The 14,252-nt window shown below is 36.8% G+C and overlaps 1 protein-coding gene across 1 annotated transcript in view; it reads left to right on the forward strand.

The window, feature by feature from the left end:
- The window catches only part of Ptprd (protein tyrosine phosphatase receptor type D), a 366,069-nt gene that overhangs the window by 289,908 nt on the left and 61,909 nt on the right, over window positions 1-14,252 (forward strand). Inside the window, 1 exon segment of the mRNA XM_035438957.1 lies at window positions 8,199-8,322. Coding sequence (XP_035294848.1) covers window positions 8,199-8,322 — 124 coding nt within the window.

The raw sequence follows: 14,252 nt of genomic DNA on the forward strand, positions 1-14,252 counted from the left end.
TAAGTAGAAACTAGCTAATTGCTACTGTGTCATCAGTCTAATAGTGAGGGAAAGTGCAAAGTTCATCTTTCCTGTTGCAGAGGCTATCTCACAGTGAGTTTCATATATGCCAGAGTTAAGAATGGATCTTAACAATCTCCAACTGGTATCTACTTGCAATAAAAATCTAGTCTCATCAAGGGAGTTTCCCTGGGAAAGCAAACTACTGTTTGTATGTCCAGCAGTAGATAGCCTGCAGAAAAGGATGCAACAATACTTGTAAAGGTCCTTTGTCTCATAATACTATATGTGAGGGCTCCAACTTCTCTTATATTTTAAAATTTCTATCCTATATTTATATTTTGTCTTGTCTTTGTGTATATATATATATATATATATATATATATTATGGCTTCCAGTTTTTTTTATGGGATTCCATGGTATAGAAATAAATGTATCTGTTTCTTCTGTCTGCTCCTGGGGCTTCTTTGCCTCTGGTTGTTTGTTTTGTTCAATTCCAATGTGTTAGTTTTTGTCTTATCATATTATATGATAGTGTACTATGCTATATTTTATTTATTATATAATATTATTCTCCCTCGGGAACCTGTTTGTGTTCTAATGAGAGACAGAAAAGAGTAGATCTGGATAGGAGGGTAGATGCAGAGGAACTAGGAGTAGAAAGAGGAGAAACCCTAACCAGAATACATCCTGTGAGAAAAAGGAATCTTTTTTCAATATAAGGAAGAAAAGAAAACAGAATGGCTCATAGAAATGCAATTGTAGGCACACGTGGCTTTAGTTTTCAGCTTATTTTAACTGGTTTTATACCTCACTGCTATTTTCCAATACCTGCTTATTGTCATTACACCATAAGAGGAAACCTGATTTATTTATCTGTATCTCATTGTATTTTGCATCCTGCCTAGGACTCTATATATCCATTCTAAAATATATATCTTAAAATCCACTCTGTGGAAAACATTGAGTTACAATATTAGATAAACCCCAAACCCAGCCACAATATTCTTTATTGATTCTGGTTTTTCAAAAGCATTTGAATGAAATATTACCAAAGCAATTTGAAACATGATACTTTCCTAGGTATGTTCCTTAATTTTACAATCTTAAGCCAATATATGTTTTAAATAAAACACATTTTTGTTAGCAACTTTCCAGTTTAGAATGAAATTGAACTAAAAGTATAGATTGTTAGGTTTTGTCAGCTTTTTTTTTAAGTTTGTCACACATAAGAGGAAAGAAAGAACACATGACACCTTAGAGTATAAATACTTCCTAAAATACCCACACACTGTGGGCATGAGGAGCAATGACCTCGTTGTGTGATTCTTTAATTTGAAGCCCATGTGTAGTGCTGTGTCTTGTTACTTGCCTGCAAAGGGTAATCACGTTAGCAGCCAGGAGTCAGACCTGTGTGTGCCTTGCTCAAAAGGCACCTGCTGGGAGCTCTGTCTCCATCTGATAGCTACACTGAACACATTTGGGGATAAGAGTGGGGTGAGGAATTTTTTCAGGGATGGCTTGTAAGTCTATGTATTCTGCCCAGGCAAGGACAAAGCATCAATTACTCTTATTTCAGTTTGGATGCAGAATTTTTTTAATTTTCTGATTCAGAAAACAAGATATTGATTAAACATTAACAAAAGTCTTATTTTTCAGTTTTGAAGTTCATCTCTTTGTATGAGAAAGGATAAATGATTTAACACAAAAGCAAAACAAAATGAATAAAAAAACCTTCCTAATAAATGGCAAGCAAAAACAATACTGAAAGGCTAATACACATTTTGACTACAGAATACAAAGTAAAACAAAATGATGTTTAAAATCTCATTAAACTTTCTACATTTTATGAAGAATTAATACTATTGATTAGAGTTCACTAATGTCTCTTTACAAACCTCATTATGGTTTGTATCTGCTGTGTTCTTTATAGTGTTGTTTGTTCCTTGCTCTAGCAATATCATGAAATCAAGCTATCCATTCATCAATTGCTCCCCCATTTTACAATTTACTAATGTGGTGGTTTTATAAATGAGCAGGTCTTGATTATCAAGTGGAAAGTGAAAAGTTAGCAATGCATGTAGCTACTTGTCTCTATTTTGTCATTTCTGCTATAAAGTAGATTAGGTTGCAAATGGTAGAGTTGGACATGTTGTTACGTAATAAGTAGAGGCACAAAAAATGAATTGCTTTGCTTTAATGACAAAGCAACTGCCTACCTTTCATAATTCCATAAGGATGTAGATACAATTGGCATGAAGTAGGGAAAGAAGTTCTATTAGCTTGCTAAGTGATGGTAGACAGGGACTCTTCTACCATACATGTAGAAGGGGTAAGCTGTGCTACTTTCCAGTTCAAACTTTTCAACACATTCTTTGCCTTCATTCTGGAGGACTGATACAGATTCATCAATATTAGCAAACAGGTATTACCCTTTTTATTTGGCACCACTCAGTACCAAAACCTGGTGGCCTTGTACTTTCAGGAAAGGGAAGATTCATATGTGAATTAGTTTAATGATGTACATGGATTATATTGAATAGATGATTGTTTTGTAGCAGAGCACAACTATCAATCTCTAGTGTTCCTGAGAATATATAACCTATTTTAATTAATAAATTAATATAGTCTTTGAATTGATTGCTGAAGTGGTTTCTTTCTATAAACTTTTATAGTCACATTTTATTAATTCAGTCTCTTAGAGAAGATTAAATAATTAAATAATTTCTAACAGAATTTTTCTGCCTGAAAACAGTCTGCAAGCCATGTAATTCTTTTCACATTTCCAAATGTCATGAGAGATACTGGTGTGTAAACTGTGTTTCTGAAATTTTTCTCTATTACAAAGCCCTTATGAACGAACTGTAAATCCCCCCCCAACTTGTTCGTTAGTCCAGGCTGGTCTCCCACGTGCTGGGATTAAAAGTGGGTCACTGCACCCAGCTGTCTACCCCTTATTGCTCATTCATCTGATGTAGGAGATAATAGCTAGCAATCTTAATAAACGGATTAAACATGTTCCTGGTCTCACCCCTCTAAAACATTGCCTTTGGGTACAAGAGTGTCTTTCTTCTGCTTTTGACCACCTTCAGGAACATTTTTTTTGTCAATAATTGAGGAATATTTAATTTCTACTTCTTAAAGTTGTATTTCTTTCAAACTCTTAATTTGAAGAGATCTCTCAAAAAATGATCATTTTTACAATCATGAATAAAAAGAGTGATCCCAGTTCCAGAGCCCACATTGCATTGCCTTGGAAAGGTAAGGGCTATTCAGGGCTTTTGTTACTGTTTTCATTCTGCTGGCTCTCTAGCCTGTTAAGATCATTTAAAAGTACTTCTAGGAGTGGAGCCATATAGGAAAACAGTGACTTATCTGTACTGCTGTGACAGTGTAAGGGAGAGTCACTTCAATACCTCACATAGCTGAGTGTCTTACTAGGGGCATAGTTACTCTTTCTACTTCCTCCACATGTCATAGCTCTAAAAAATATAAGAATAAGTAATACTTTCTAAATAAAGTTTTATATTCATTACAAACTATGCTCTAAATTCCAAATCTAACTATCTGACAATGTAAATCCTTGATGCAATTCTATTACCTGAAGGCAAATTGTGCATGAAGAAATGTCTGCCAGAAGCATTTTTTTACTACATTGGACAAGAGTGGTTCATTTATAAACTTTTTTATGAATTGTATACATCTCTTCTTCTGTTCAAGGAAGAAAGCTTCTATGTCCATTTATTAACACTAATAACCTAGAAAAATCCTGTTTCAGTTCTTCACACTGTTATCGTAGCCTGTATCAGAGATGCTATTACAGGGAAAGGCTCAACAAGAGCTGATAACTAACTGGATAAAAGTGGCAAGAAGAAAATGAGGGCACAAACCTGACACATGGGTGAAGGAAAAGGCAAGAGGGAAGGGACACAGAGGGAAGGGACACAGAAGATATAGACTTAGGTTACTTAACTTGCTGCTGCGAAGCAGAGCTGGAAACAACAGCCTCACCCTTGTCTTTCAGACATTGATTTTACTTTCCACCTCATCTCAAATTCTCGCTTATGAGGGATTGTTAGCTTCAACTAAATGCATGTTCTTTTCTTGGAAGAATGTTCTCCTGGCAATTGCTAACTGTGGAAAATATAGCCCTTCCCAACTATGTAAGCATGTGTTTTGTTCACATGGATATATACATCAATTTCCCATTTTCAAATGGAATGGAGAGAAGATATGAATAAAAATAAATGAAAAGGAGAAACTGCTTTCCATAAAAGTTAACAACCAGTTCCAGATTGCTATTCTAACCTCAAAAGGGACATAAGAATGCCGTGAGAGTGAGCCACACTGTGGAAGAACCAGCTGAACTATGTAGAAAGCTAGAATTTCTCCAGAAGCTAAGGTCATTGAAAGTTCAGTTCCAGTTAAAAAATAAAAAGGTCTGGACCCTTGTTTGACTAGTAACATAGTTGGTCTTGTCCTCCTATATAATTCAATTTTTGTTATTTGGTTTACAAACACATACACACAAAGAAAAGCAGTATGACTCTTATTTTTGTGGTAGTTCTTTGATGAGTCTCTAAAGGAATATTTTGAGGTTTTTCTCTTGGCTAATGTGAAGGATGAAGTGTAATACTGAGTCCTTATGATTATGGATTGTGTGGTATTTTGTAAATGGAAATTATATTTTTCTTTTGGCCCAAAGGTTGGATTTTAGAAAACCACTAAAGAATGTTGTTTTAAAGTGATGACCTCAGCACTACGAACAAAAAAAGGTCATGCCCAGGGAGTGTCACTCAAGGACTATAATCTGTTGTGCAAATATATGAGGTTTCTGTCCTGTGCTTAGAATCACAAACAGAGAGATCAGCAGTTCTTTACAGAATTTTGGTTCCAACTTTCCATGCATTGTATTTAAGAACCAGCAGAGGAGTGGGTATGAAACCACCACGTAAGCTTTGACTCAGCTAGAAAGGAAACACAACAAATGTGACCTTTCTGCCTAGTATCTATTTCATTATGAACAAAACATCTACCTTTGGACACCTCAATCATTACAATCATTACTATAACTATGATACCCACACATAAGATTTTTATTTAAAATTAAATGAGTTAACACAAGTATTACATAGCTTTTGGATAGGAACACTTACATTTTTATTGTGGCTTTTTAATGAAAACATAGAACACAATTGGAACTTAATGTGGTACATGTAGTTTATTCTTCCACTTACTCATTTTAAGACAAAGTTGTAGTTGAGGAAAACAATTTTAGACATTGAGACCAACCATTTGATATTAGCAAGTGTCTACTTGCGACTGCCTTTCTTCTTTGAATTACCCACAAGGGAAATTTCCTTGCATCTGTTCCCATCCATCCCAGAAGCAACTGATTTGAAAGTCTGTTAGCATTAAAATGATTGTGTCTGAAATTATGGCGAAGAGGGGCAGTCTGCCTAGGTCCCTGTGATGTGAAAGGGATGTGAAACCCTTTGACATCTTGATCAAGCTGTTGTTACATAGCATACATCTGGGTTATGGGGTTGAAGGGTCCATTGACTGGCTAGACAAATAAATTATAAATACTATGAAGCAATCCTATTTATTAATTCTGTGACAAAATAGTATGCAGATTTCATATAGTTTATGAAATATAAAAACCCATGAACTTTTAGTAAAATAAGTCTGCCCGCTGTACCTCCAGGCTTCAAAACTCTTCAGAGACTAAAGGAAACCTCGCCATCACTCTAGCTGAGGGAGGTGAAGATGGGTTCTTTGAGTGCTAAAAAATGCATCAACATTAAAAGGAAGCTTGTTTGACCCAGAGTGACAGTGACAGGAGAATTGAACAGAAAAGAGCACACAAGCAGTAGGCCAAAAGCAGGAAAAGAATCGGTGGGTCCACTGGATGAAAGGGTGTTAATTTCAAATTATTCCAATGACCTCATCTTAATTTCTAATAGGGAGCTGCATGGTCAGGGTGGACAGCTAAATATCTGAGGTTGAAATAGAAATCACCTTCCCTATCAGCCAGCATCTATGCTGCTGTTTGTCCGTGTTGGCCGTGATATTCACCCTTAAGAGAGTGCAACACAAGAGGCTAGAGTTCACAGAAGCAAAGTTCCTGTGTCATCACCAGCACCATGAAAGGAGAAAAAAAATGAGGAAAGAGAGTTTCAGTTATTTACAATTTCTTTGCCTTTCTTACATGGATAATGGAAAGGTGATTTTCAAAGCACTTTTCTGTTTTTGTTTTCTTTTCTTTTTTAAGTATAAAAGATGTTAGTATACCTCACCGGCTCTCTGCACTTATTCTTTGCTGAGTTTACTGCTCTCAGCATTCTGACAAGCTCAGAAAATAATGACCTGTGCTGTGTGTTGTTAAATGTTCAGTCAGACAGATAGATACAGATGGATGAGTGCTGAGCTGCACAAAGGCAAGTCAGCATTATTTAATCAATGTTTGTTTGATCCGTGTAAAACAAGTATAAATGTAAGCTGTGTCCCATCTGTCCTATCATCCATGTGAAGCCAACCTCATTTTTAAAACTTGATTTCTTATGTAATTGTCCCAGAATGACACAGGATGATAAGCTGGGAGGTGAAGGATGGTGGTGTTTAGATGTGTTTCCTGTCTTGGGTTTCTTCATTCTGCAGTGGCATCCTGGACAGTTCCACAGCCATGTGCTTAGTAACTACCAAGCAGTAGTTAGTAGTGAGCTGTTGATTCTCTGGCCTACATTTGAAAGTGTCTGAGTCACTGCTGCAGGTTTAACTAGGTTAGTTTACACCAGTTAGCACACTGCCCACTGCCTGTCAGGGAAAACCTTCAGTGGTCTGATTTACTGACTCAGTCTTTCCTTCTACTTCTTCATCTGCCAAATGTGGGGGAGGGGGTAGCCATCTCCTAAGAGTTAAGAAAATTAAATTATACTGGTTGTGAAGCATAATGACCCAGTATCCATTACAATTTTCCTGTATGTTCTAGGTTTCCTTCTCAAAGACTACATTTCCATATGTGCCATACAGCTCCTTCCTGGACTATCAATGTTTTAAACTCTTCAGTTAAGCAATTAAGCCTGAAATTAGTTTTTTGATCATTGTTGAGTCACCTACAAAATGCATTTTGTATCCACATAGTACATACTGTAGATTGTTTTTGCTTGAACTATGACATTAAAAAATGTTGAAAATTAGCAAATATAAGAAAAAACTCAGGGATAAAAGGAGGCAAACTTGGTAAACACGATGATACACAGAAACAATATTATAAGGGGAAAAGCAACCCAATCTTTCTGTAGGGATGCAAGTTGTCTTTCTGACTGTGATGATGATTACTAGCTTTCCTTCCTCACGGTCACTGTCAGCTGTTTGGATTGCACAAATTGCCCTGTTATTGGCTATGGTATGTTATAAAGAAACAGATAAAATCATAAATGTCCCTGAAAATGGGAGTAAATAGGCAGAGAAATAGAAGCACAGCCTGTCTTTGCACAGCAGAGCCGGAGGCAAGGCCAGTCACCTGAAAGTGTGTTCAGGCACCAGCTCCTAAGACTGTGTGTGTGTGCAGATCCAGCTCCTAAGACTGTGTGTGCAGATCCAGCTCCGAAGACTATGTGTGTGCAGGTCCAGCTCCTAAGACTGTGTATGTGCAGGTCCAGCTCCTAAGACTCTGTGTGTGTGTAAGTCCAGCAGGAAAGACTCGGAAAGAGTACTCCAGTCAGCTGAAACTGTGTGCACAGGTCCAGCTCCTAAGACTGGGAAAGAGTATTCCAGTCAGCTGAAACTATGTGCCTATGTGCGGGGTCCAACAGGAAAGAAAAGGAGGAGTATTCCAGGCAAATTTTGTTCACAGCACCAGATGGAATGTTGAGCTAAAATGACTTGTAAACTACAGCAGCAGAGAAAGAAATGGAAAAGTAAGACACAGCCCTGCTGTTCTAATATTAACAGAACTTCTACATTGATACTTTTCATTTGGGTTAATATTGGTGATTGTTAATGTCTCTTATGATATTTGTTGGCATATAGTTTATGCTATGTAGGTTATGCTAGTGTTCAGCTTCTTAATTAAAATCAACCTTATGAAGTGTGGTTTTGGAATTTCTTTTTAAACCATGTCCATGTCTTGTGATAAATGCCTTAATTCTATGTTTTTCAGTATTGACTTTGTGTGCACTGTTTTTCTTTTATAGTCAATTGACCCTGGCCAGCAATTCACATGGGAACACTCAAACTTGGAAGTAAACAAACCAAAGAACAGATATGCAAATGTCATTGCATATGATCACTCTAGGGTTCTCTTATCAGCAATAGAAGGTAAGAAAATGCATATATTATTCAAATTGTTGTTTTCTAGGGTTTAAATATTTGCATGGGAAAGTAGGATTGTTAACCATCTGTGAAAACATTTACCTCAAAACCAGGCACAGTTTTGGCAACTTTTCTTTCTTACAAAAGTGAATCACTCGCAACATGTTGCCATTGCTACCACAGCAGCATCCCTCCATCAAGACTTCAAAATATACCGGTTTCTTTGTGGGAAGCAATGCTCAACTTACCTATGATTGCTGATAGTTATGAGTGAACTGGTGATTTTCAGTAACACTAATTACTTATTTAAAAAGCAAGAAAAGGGGTTTCTGTGAATAAATCCAGATATGCTTACTAGAGATAGGGTACAGTTAGGAGTCAATGATGTGCTGATGAACAGAAACTAAGCACCTTGGGAATACAGAGGGTATGGGATCTGTGAACTGCTTTGTAATCCATCTCTCACACTTGCAGTCAGAAGTGCATCCCAGAGGGGATGATGAATGAGAGGGATGCTCCTCAGCAGACCCAGGAGGGTTCTTTCTGCCCCCCTCCTTCCAATAATCAATCCCTGCATGTACCAAACTAAAACATCTGGGAGTTCATTCCTGACGATCACAATTTCTGTAGTCCTTTAGCCTATAGAAAATCATTAGATTGAAAGACCTTAGAAAATATTTTCTTCATGCCACCTAATCCTTTTCACATGTCATAACAGGCAACCTGAGCTACCACTTGCCACATTCCACATTTGTCACCATTGACTCTTCATGCTCGAAGGCTCTCTGTTTAATCTCTTGCAGTTGCTTTAGAAAATATTGGATAGCACTGGCTTCTGATTAATCCTCTTAGGAATTCACAATGCAAACAGTCTCATCTACAGTGGTTCAAGCATATACTTTTTTTTTTTTTTTTTACTTTTCTGCTTTTAAAAATCTATGGTAGTAACCACCTTATTTAATAGCTCCTATCTTGAAAACTGTCTTGGTTTCAGACAATTGGACTAGTGGGCAAAGCCAGTTCCCAAGGACCTGAGTTCAATCCCAGGATCCACATAGTGGAAGGATGCAAGTTGACTTCTGACCTCCACAACACTATGGCACATGCCTGAATGGACACACATACAAATCAAATATGAATTAAAATGTTAAAGCACTTTTGATATGCATAAAAGGCAACAGTATATTAATTCCCAGTATTGGGAGTTAAACAAATTTTTTTTAATCATTTAACTAAGTATGCACCTGCAACCTGCTTTTGTCTCACATGGGCCTTGTTTGGTACTGATGAACTGTAAAATTCTATCACGTTAGTTTTAATGTTGGAAAGAAATTGTAATGTCTCTTTCTAGTGGCCAAAAACAGTGATATTCAAATGTCAATCTTCTTCCATCCTGAGAAGACTGACGAACTTATCAAGAATCGCCAGTGACAGCTGAGGCAGGATTAGGTCACATTGGTAACTTATTCATTTTAAGTCCTGTTGAGAAATTCAAGCTGATGTTTGTGGGTGGCTGAAGATAATGTTTTACAATTTAGCTCTATGAGTTCATTCTAAAATGTAAAAAAAAAAAAAATAGTAGTTTCTTATCTATAAAATCATTATCACAATAAATCAGGAGCAAAACTAAATCACACACAGGAGAACCAAATCTTTCTTTAATTGGCCAAATAAATATGGAAGTAAATAAATAAATAAGCAAGAGACTAACGAGCCACCTGTCAGCTTTTACTTTCCTCAATACCAAATCCCTGTACTTTTGATACTTTGCAATAATTTTTCTTAGCCTATTATTTGTTACATCTTAGAAGAAAGGGTGTTGAGATGGCAGGCAGAGGGGAGCACTGGTGCATTTATTATGACAGTTGGAAACGTATGTCCATTTTATTCTTAGGCCATTTTTACAGTGCAGAAGCAGAGGCACTTGACTCAGACTAAAATCTGCCTTTTTATAACTCTGTGCCCACAGATACACCCTAAATCTAGAGCTGACCTAGAAACCAAAGTCTCCCAATGCTCTGTTATGCAAAAGGTTAGAAGAATTAAATTGAAATTTATGGGCTAGATGGAGAGCTTTAATCTAGATTATAGCCATGAACATCATCTTATCTGAGATCAAGCCCTTCTAACCTGGAAATACTCCAGGTGACAGTCATTCATTTTCTCAGTCTTAGATGGGAGAATGCTATGCACAAGAACTGCATAGCCAGCCACTAACTGAGGCTCCTTGGTGTAGGTAGCTTGGACAACACAGGATCAAATGAAAATGGGAATTGACATTAGCCTGGCTTATAAAGGTTAATGTGCACTGCTATCTCTTTCTGCTAACTGAAGTGACTGTGGTTGAGGGTTTTAATTAGGATGGTTTTGTAATACTTTTCCTGGTAATGTAAGCTGCTCTTTTCATATGGTTTTTGCAGAAGTTCTTCCTTAGAGAAGAAACAGAAATGGATGCAATGACATACATTGTCTTTGTCTTGTTAAGTAGTGTAAACTTTTCCCTCCTTCCATTGATATTGTAAAAGGGGTAAAAGCTGAAAGGGATCAGGAATTCTTTATAGTTCCAGCTGCTCCTTAAGCTGTTGGAAGTGGGGATGCTCCTGACATCTCTAGATCACTAATTAACCTGTACTGAAGAAACGCAGAACAAATACAGAGAGTCAAAATACAGAAGATCATCATCAGTTGTTGCACATCTGAGCAAAATAGGTGGAGAAACACAGGTGAATATTTGACAAGGCCAGTTGCCACTCTGACGAGCTCCACTTAAGCAGGGGGTTTGAGAAACCTCATTCATCTTCACTAGCATTAGTGCTAACTTTTCATCAGAAATATTATAATTAGCATTTTAATTTAAGGGCCATATTGGCAAAGACTTTTTTAAAAAGCTACTGTCCAAGCCTAAATATAAGACAAAATGCTACTTTTTGGTGCAATAACAACAATTAGAACTTAGAGTGGGTCTGATTATCTATAAGTGTTTATGATGTTGTAAACACCATGTCACTGATTTCAGCTTTATTATCTATACTGTTCAAATTATCCTGGAAAGCTAGTTACGACCCGATTTCCTGAAGGTAAATGGAAGCATGAAAAATAGAAATATTGGTCTCGGAGCTGTCTCAGTGAATAATATGCTTGTCACACAAACAAGAGGATTTGAGTTTTAATCCCTAGAAACAACATAAAACTTGGCTTATCAGCTCATGTCTCTAATCTCAGAGCTCCCATGGCAAAACAGGAGGCAGAGACAGGAGGTTCTCTAGGAATTCATGGCCATGCGGGCTGTATATGTAGTGTACTGGAAAACAAGAGCCTCTGCCCCAAACAATGTAGAAGGTGAGGATTGATATTTGAGGTTGTACTTGTATTTGACTTGTACTTGTACACAATGGCACATTCACACCTACTCTGTCAAACACACGCACAAAGGCACAAACGTTATACTCATAGACATGAATGCATAATATACACAAAAAGATCACTTTTTAAAAGGTGAGAGCTCTCTGTATTGTTAATTGTGAGAAGTGGTAAAGCCATAATGCTAAAGTAGTGTCAGCAAAACTTAAAGCTGCTATTCTGGTATCCCATGTGGACCTGCACTGTTTTAATAGTGGTAATGGTTTTGTCTGTATACACAGTCTCGTTTAAAATCCATACAGTTTTGGCTGAAATGACTGTTGAGAAATTTTGAAATACTTATGAAGAAATCTGAGAGCTGAAAGTTTCCAGTTTATTTTTTAGACTCCTGGCAAATAATTTTTCCAAATAACTAACAGGTTATGAATGCTTTTCAAGTGGGTTTTGTTATTAGCCTAATAATTCATTTTAAGATAGATTGAGAAGAACTCTGGATAAAGGCATGGGGTTGAAAACTAAGGCTAAGTTTACAAAGCTACATGACCTTGTCAAACCACTTGACCCAGTCAACAGGGAATCTTTGGAAGAACAGGGCCCCTTGCTGGTTTGATGTGCACATTGAGACTACCTGAAACAAAGAATACACACATTGTGTGTTTCCATACTCATTTGAGGGAGTTTCTGGGCACCAAAGTCCTTGCAAGTTCATTTTCCTATTTAGTAATACTGTTTGTTTCCATTTCTTCAGAAGACAAGGGTTTATATGACACTCCTGCCATCTTTAAAATTCTGAAGATCATTCTAAATTCTGAGATCAAAAGATACTAGTTAGGCAAGTAAATATTAAATCTTGGACATTACCATATTAGCTCCTTTGAAAACACAGACATTCTTAAGCCAGAGAGTTTGTACAAAAGATTATCACTGGCGTATGTGTAGCCTTTTCATAGAAGCATATCAAAGAGGTTTCATCTCTCACATACATATGAGTATGAATGTTCTTCAAGGATAGTGCTTATAAAACTAACTTATTAATGTTTATTAAAACATGAACATGTATCTAGATCTGATTATGCTGTTACAATAACTTGCCAGAAATGGATAATATGTAAACACTAGATGTGTATTTCTGGAATCTGAAAACTCCAAAATAAAGTTGCTATCAGGTTCAATATCTGCTGACGTGCTGGGTCATCACTATCCAAAACAATGTTACTACCTCTGGGCTATCGGGATGTTTCCTCAATAGTGGGAGAGTTGGAAAAGGACTGAGAAACCTCATCTTCAAGCTCTTTTACAAAGACCGTATCCTCTTCTAGGAGGACTCTGCCTCATGATTTAATCACTTCCAGAAGGCCCACCTATCAATATCAGGTGGACTACTACATTTCAGTATGTAACTTGGTGAGGGCTGGGAAAACCCATTCAGACCGTAGCAATTTGTTTTAATTTTCTTATGTGAGGAGCATATATTTAAGGTTTTGATACAAATGTTTATAATCAATTTCTTTCATAACTAACTTCTTGAGCCATCCTATAATGCAGCTCAAAACATCTTTCTCACTAATACATCCGAGACTTTTCTTGGTTCTGAGGAGCTCACTCAGAGTAGTCACTATACCTTGGTTTCCTTGACAATATAGTGATTCTTTTCCTGGTACTTACTTCCTAGAATCAATAAGAAGTATAAGTGAATTAACACAGATAAAACCCATAGAGTGCCTGTCACCAAGAAAATTCCCAGTAAATATTGGACACTACTGTCATTAGTGTTATATGTTTTACACTATAGAACACAAGTTCTTTTTCCCTCAGAATTTTATTGATATGATCTATGGAAAAGTTAACAATATCCAAATGAGAAAGTTGCATGTATTAGAATTGTTTATAAAGCAAAAGAAAATATTAGCACTTGATAAATGAGACCCAGACCTGTAATAAAATTACGCATTTCAACAAGGGGAAGAATGTTTCCTTTAAATGGAAATTCAGAATATATAGCCTGGTGTTAGATTTGCATAATAGAAACAGTTAAAAATGTTAGTGTAAATAACATTGATGACAGATGAGGGTGACAACAATGTGATTATTTGTGAGATGGGAATTTAACAGCTTTAAAGTGAGTGAACAGGTCACTGAGATAAATCTAACAAAAACAGTTGATAAAAACCAGAAACCAGAGGTAGTTTTCTGTCGTGTTGATTTTCTACTTCCTACTGTGGGATGTGCTGGTCCAGTACTGATGAGTCCTTATTTCTGTAGCTTATTATTTACCAAATCAATCCTGCATCAGTCACTGATGACTACTGTCCACACAAGGGGGAATGATCACCAATTTCATATCATGCCCCTGCTGTGAAATAGCTTCCTCCGTTTTTTCAGGCCTTGTATAGAAAGGTGATGCATATTCAATAAGTAAAAGCATGACAATGTTTTTACCATATCCATAGCCTCCCAAAGGCCACCCAGTTCATGTCCATCAAAATTCATGTTGTTCCTCTGTCTCAAAAACAACAATGAGCAAAGGAAAATGCTGTGGGTTGTGTCAAGTGTGTCATAAAGTAATGAAGACAGAT

Source organism: Cricetulus griseus, chromosome 2, assembly GCF_003668045.3.
Source record: "Cricetulus griseus strain 17A/GY chromosome 2, alternate assembly CriGri-PICRH-1.0, whole genome shotgun sequence".
NCBI lineage: Eukaryota > Metazoa > Chordata > Mammalia > Rodentia > Cricetidae > Cricetulus > Cricetulus griseus.